This window comes from Trypanosoma theileri, assembly GCF_002087225.1.
Source record: "Trypanosoma theileri isolate Edinburgh chromosome Unknown TM35_Tth_2_V1, whole genome shotgun sequence".
NCBI lineage: Eukaryota > Euglenozoa > Kinetoplastea > Trypanosomatida > Trypanosomatidae > Trypanosoma > Trypanosoma theileri.
Window position 1 is genome coordinate 124,523 of NW_021639844.1, and position 4,554 is coordinate 129,076.

Below are 4,554 nucleotides of genomic sequence, written 5' to 3' on the forward strand. Positions count from 1 at the left end.
AAAAAAAAAAAATAGACGAACAAAACACTCTTCGCATTGCAAAACGGCATCAAAAAAAAAAAAGAAAAAAAGAAAACAAGAACAATAACAATAATGATCTTGGCGACGGCAGAGTCCGCCGTTTCTGTCACTTGGAACAGAAAAATAAATGTGAGGATCCTTTCCCGTGTCATTTTGGTGCGTGATGCGTGGAACCGTCTTCTTCGCCAGCACCAGGTTCTGTGGAGGGATCTGCCGCTTCTGTCGGGGTATCTGGCAGTACACCGCGATCCTTTAACAATCGCTCAACAAACTCGGGTGGATTTGGCGCATCATAATATGGATACGCCTTTAGACGGTACGAACGTGGATCCACTGGAACTTCAGTCCCAATGCTTGGCGGTGGTGGTACAATTTCAGTAAAGGGAACGGCTCGTTCTTTATTGAATTCCATTAGCCATCCTGGAACATCAGCAAAATCGATTTGTACTGGTCGTGTAGTGGTTTCACCGTGGAAAGTTATATACCCATATGCAGTTCCTTTGTTTCCATCACGATTAAAATCAACAGCTGAAAGTGTAACATACTTATCATATGTTCCTTCTTGCCATTCTTTTCTGTAAAATCTTTGTCCCCGACCATTAAATTCTACCTGAGATGCCAACTGAAAAATATTTTTTCCTGTTGATGTGTTAAATTCATATGTAGCCACTGTAGCTTTTAGTACTTCAAGTGGATCCACTTGTGAAGCTCGATCAATGTTTTCCACATCTACCAATTGAACTCCATCTAATATAATCTTTTCCTTGGCATTTAAAACAACACCTGGAAAGTATTCTTTCGCAGCCGTCCAGGGCATACGTCTCCGATGCGGAGCAGGTGACAATTTCATTCCCTTTGAACCTAGTGTCATAGAACTGCCTCCGTTAAGGCCATCCGAACGGCGAAGAACCCAAGCGAGTCGCAACATTTGTAGTACCTACAATAATAATAATAACAAAAAAAAAACAAAAAAAAAAAACCCTTCTCTCCTTCCCCACCCAACGAAGGAACAAGAGATCACTTTTCACCCTTTTCACATAGGAGGAGGAGGAGGAGGAGGAGGAGAAAAAAAAAGAATGTGGTAAAAATGAGAAAAAAAAAGCAAAAATAAATAATAATAAAAAAACAAAAACAACAATATAAAAAAAAAAAAATGAGTTCACTTTATTTTCTCATGATATTGCAATCAAAACGGAGAGAAAACAAAGAAACAAAATCAAAAAAAAAAAAACAACAAAAAAACACCAGAGCACATGACATAGTATAACATAACGTACGCACAAAAAGAAAAAAAAGGCGATAGACACCTTTTTCTTTTCTGCTCATCGGAGTATGTATATTTGTTGTGTATTCGCAAGAAAAAAGAAAAAAAGAGCAGTACAAGCTGTACCAAAGCGAAGGATATATATATTGGTATATATATATATATATATATAGATATGTATAAGAGAAATTTCTTTGATAGAGGGAGAGAGAAATTACTGAAATGGTTCATAAAACATCACTTATGAAGTTTGGGGTCAACTACCAGAGTATCTTTTTTTTTTTTTTTTTTCAAATCACTTACTCTACTTTAGGTCGTTTAACTCCTTTATAAACACCTCAGGACGAAGTATTGATGTTCCTCCAATAATTACCTCCCGTCCCAATTTTTTTGAAATCTCATAAGCAGCACGCATTTCACCACACGTCACACCACCCAAAACGAATACTACAATACGCTGATTACTTGTAAGAGTAACACTACCTTCTGCTCCACCCGCTAACTCAAGTATACCAGTTTTCTTTCCAGTGTTTCGGGGTGAGGATAATGTCAAAGAAAATTTACCACCACCACCACCACCATTTCCATCTTCCGCACCAAGTGAAGCATCACGTCTCATTGCTGCTAATGCCAATCCCATACGAAGCGTTTTCTTTCCACCTGCTGAGTCACCATGCATTCCAGTTCCCCCTGCAGACATCATAGATTCATATGGAGAGTTAAGTACAGGATAGTCTGCAGTGCTTAGTGTATTCTTTGCCAAGGCTTCCATAATGAGATATGCTTGATTAATAAATGGATCACCATCTAAGCCTTCTGCATCACCAGTGGCACTGCTCCCCATTTTCTTTTTTTGATCCATCTCAGCACTTTCCTTTCGAAGTTTTCCAACTCTACTTGTTATACGATCAATATTAGCAAACTGTGAAACATCTCCCATTATTCCACTTTCTTGAATAAGTTGTTGTTTTTTCATTTGTGAAAATTCTGTTGTATCACTACCCGCAGCTAGTAACAAAGAAAGTCGTAATCGTACACTTTGTGGTATTGTCAAGTCTTTAACTAAACGTCGAACGTTTTCAAAGTTGGTTTTAAAATTTTTTCTTCCTGCAGCAATATCTTGTTCTACTTCACATACTTCAGCAAGTCGATTCTCTCGGTAAATCGCCATAAGTTTTGTACAAATATCAATATGAAGTGATAATTTTCCTTGTTTTTCTTGAAACTCTGGTAATGCCCGAACTGCACTACCAAGTTCAGCAACATTAGCCGCTTGTGTTACACCTTGAGCAAGAGTAGGATTTTCTTGATGAAGTTTTTTTAATGTTGTTGGTAATTCTTGTAAACAATGAGCGAAGAAACGATGACGGTATTGACACCAATATAAATCTTCTTCATCAAGTACAAACTGTCGTTTGGATTCTTCTCCCAAACGATTTTTAAAACTTTGTTCATACATATTATTTTCTAGAGGCATTAAATCTTCTAATAGAGATTGATATGTACGATCATGTATAAGTGCAGCAACAGAATCAAAAGATCGATCAAGGATAATTACTATTGGGTTATTACTACCATCACTCCCATTCTTAAATTCTGGTATATCATGACATAATTTAGCAAACTTACTTAGAAAAGTTTTTGCAAATGCTTCACAAATATTACTTCTGCCTTGATAACGAATCACAGGGACACCATTATTGAGAGTATGAAAAACTGATAATAAACGAGATGCTGCAATATCTAAAACTAGTTCCCTAGAAGGAGGAAGAACTGGTGAAAAAAATTGAGGAATTTCATTTTGCATATTTAAATGAAAAACCAATGTTTCTGGAGCAGAAAAATCTAGCATCATATCTTTATAACTTTTTACCTTTGATGCCATTCGTGATTGTGCAAGTTGTTGTAAAAAACGATCTGGTGTATTGTTTAACGCAAATATATGAATCTCCTTATAAGGATCTTTTACTGACCACTCTTCAATAATACGATTTACTGATGCATCCTCAGGAACAAAAAAATATATAGCAGGACTGTTAATAATAGGTTGACGTGGTGTCATAAGATCCTCCAATAAAGTAACACCGTGTTCCATAAGTTCATGTACTCGCATACAACTATTTAATATTCGCGTTGCAGTTGAATCACAGATAAGAATTTTAAAAGAACCTGGAACAGCATCCAGCATTTGTTGGAAGAGATAACTCCGAACACAACCACGAATACCACTGGCTCTCCCTGGCTCCGATTGAATGGGCATGCTTAGGTGCTAATTAAAAGTGTGTTAATATCACTGTAAATTCATAAATATAGAAAAACAAAAAAGGACAAAAAAAAAAACATAAATAAATAACTAAATACCATAAACATACATAAGTTAATAAGAATACATAGATCCTCCTGTACCTAAATGAAAAAAAGAGAATTCAAATAAAGAGAATTTTGTAGGAATGAACCCAATAAAACATACCCGTGGTATACATTACCCAAAGAAAAAACAAAAGCGTACCACAGAAACAATCATTAAACATCAAGGAAAGAAAAAAAAAACCAGTACAATCTCCCAAATACAAAAATAAAGATATCCTCAGCTACCACCACTGCAGCCCAAACTAAGAATCATATGAAAAAAAAAAAACTAAAGTGAAAACCCCTTCAGTAAGAAATATAAAACCCCATGACTGTCAAAAGAGAAACACCAAATAAAATAAAGCACTTCCTGATCTGTCTAGAACAGAAAAAAGCAAAAAATTATACCAAACACCACAATAATACAGCAGAACACAACACAAATTCTCGAAAAAAAAAGGAGAAAAAATAAAAAAATATTTCTAACCCCACACGCACACAGCAGTGCACTTACGTTTCCCTAAAAATGTAAAAAGAAAAAATCCCACCCCATAAGACTTGCACAATTCCCCAATGAAATGAAGCCGAAGCGTGACTGTACCAGCCACCGTCGTGACGCCCACTGTCCTTATGTAAATTTCACACTTCCCAGCTCCGCGTGGGTGCGTGCACTCCGGATGGATGCATGTTCCAAGAAGATTATTCAATGATTTTTCACCCCCAAGTTCGTGTGCAGACGCGTCCACAGAAAGCAATAAATAATATAATATCTTTTTCCCTTCAGCAAAGACGTGCTGAGCCGAAATCTCAAGAATTGGGAAAAATCTCCAAAGGGACCTGTGGTCCCGAAGCACAAAAAAAAAATTAAAAGAAAAGAAAGCATTCCGCCCAATGTGCTCTCTCAATCTCTCTCTCTCTCT

At 36.6% G+C, this 4,554-nt stretch overlaps 3 protein-coding genes across 3 annotated transcripts; all 3 read right to left on the minus strand.

Annotated features, from left to right (window-relative positions):
- Nucleotides 1-169: 169 nt before the first annotated feature.
- TM35_000021460 (uncharacterized protein) lies at nt 170-949 on the minus strand (the record flags this gene model as incomplete). The annotated part of the gene is made up of 1 exon (XM_029021464.1): nt 170-949. The coding sequence occupies one exon, from the start codon at nt 947-949 to the stop codon at nt 170-172; it is 780 nt and encodes a 259-aa protein (XP_028886886.1).
- Nucleotides 950-1,589: 640 nt separating this feature from the next.
- Nucleotides 1,590-3,545, minus strand: TM35_000021470 (syntaxin binding protein 1; the record flags this gene model as incomplete). The annotated part of the gene is made up of 1 exon (XM_029021465.1): nt 1,590-3,545. The coding sequence occupies one exon, from the start codon at nt 3,543-3,545 to the stop codon at nt 1,590-1,592; it is 1,956 nt and encodes a 651-aa protein (XP_028886887.1).
- Nucleotides 3,546-4,116: 571 nt separating this feature from the next.
- TM35_000021480 (uncharacterized protein) lies at nt 4,117-4,554 on the minus strand (the record flags this gene model as incomplete). The annotated part of the gene is made up of 1 exon (XM_029021466.1): nt 4,117-4,554. A coding segment is annotated over one exon (438 nt), but the record flags the coding sequence as incomplete, so codon positions are not given.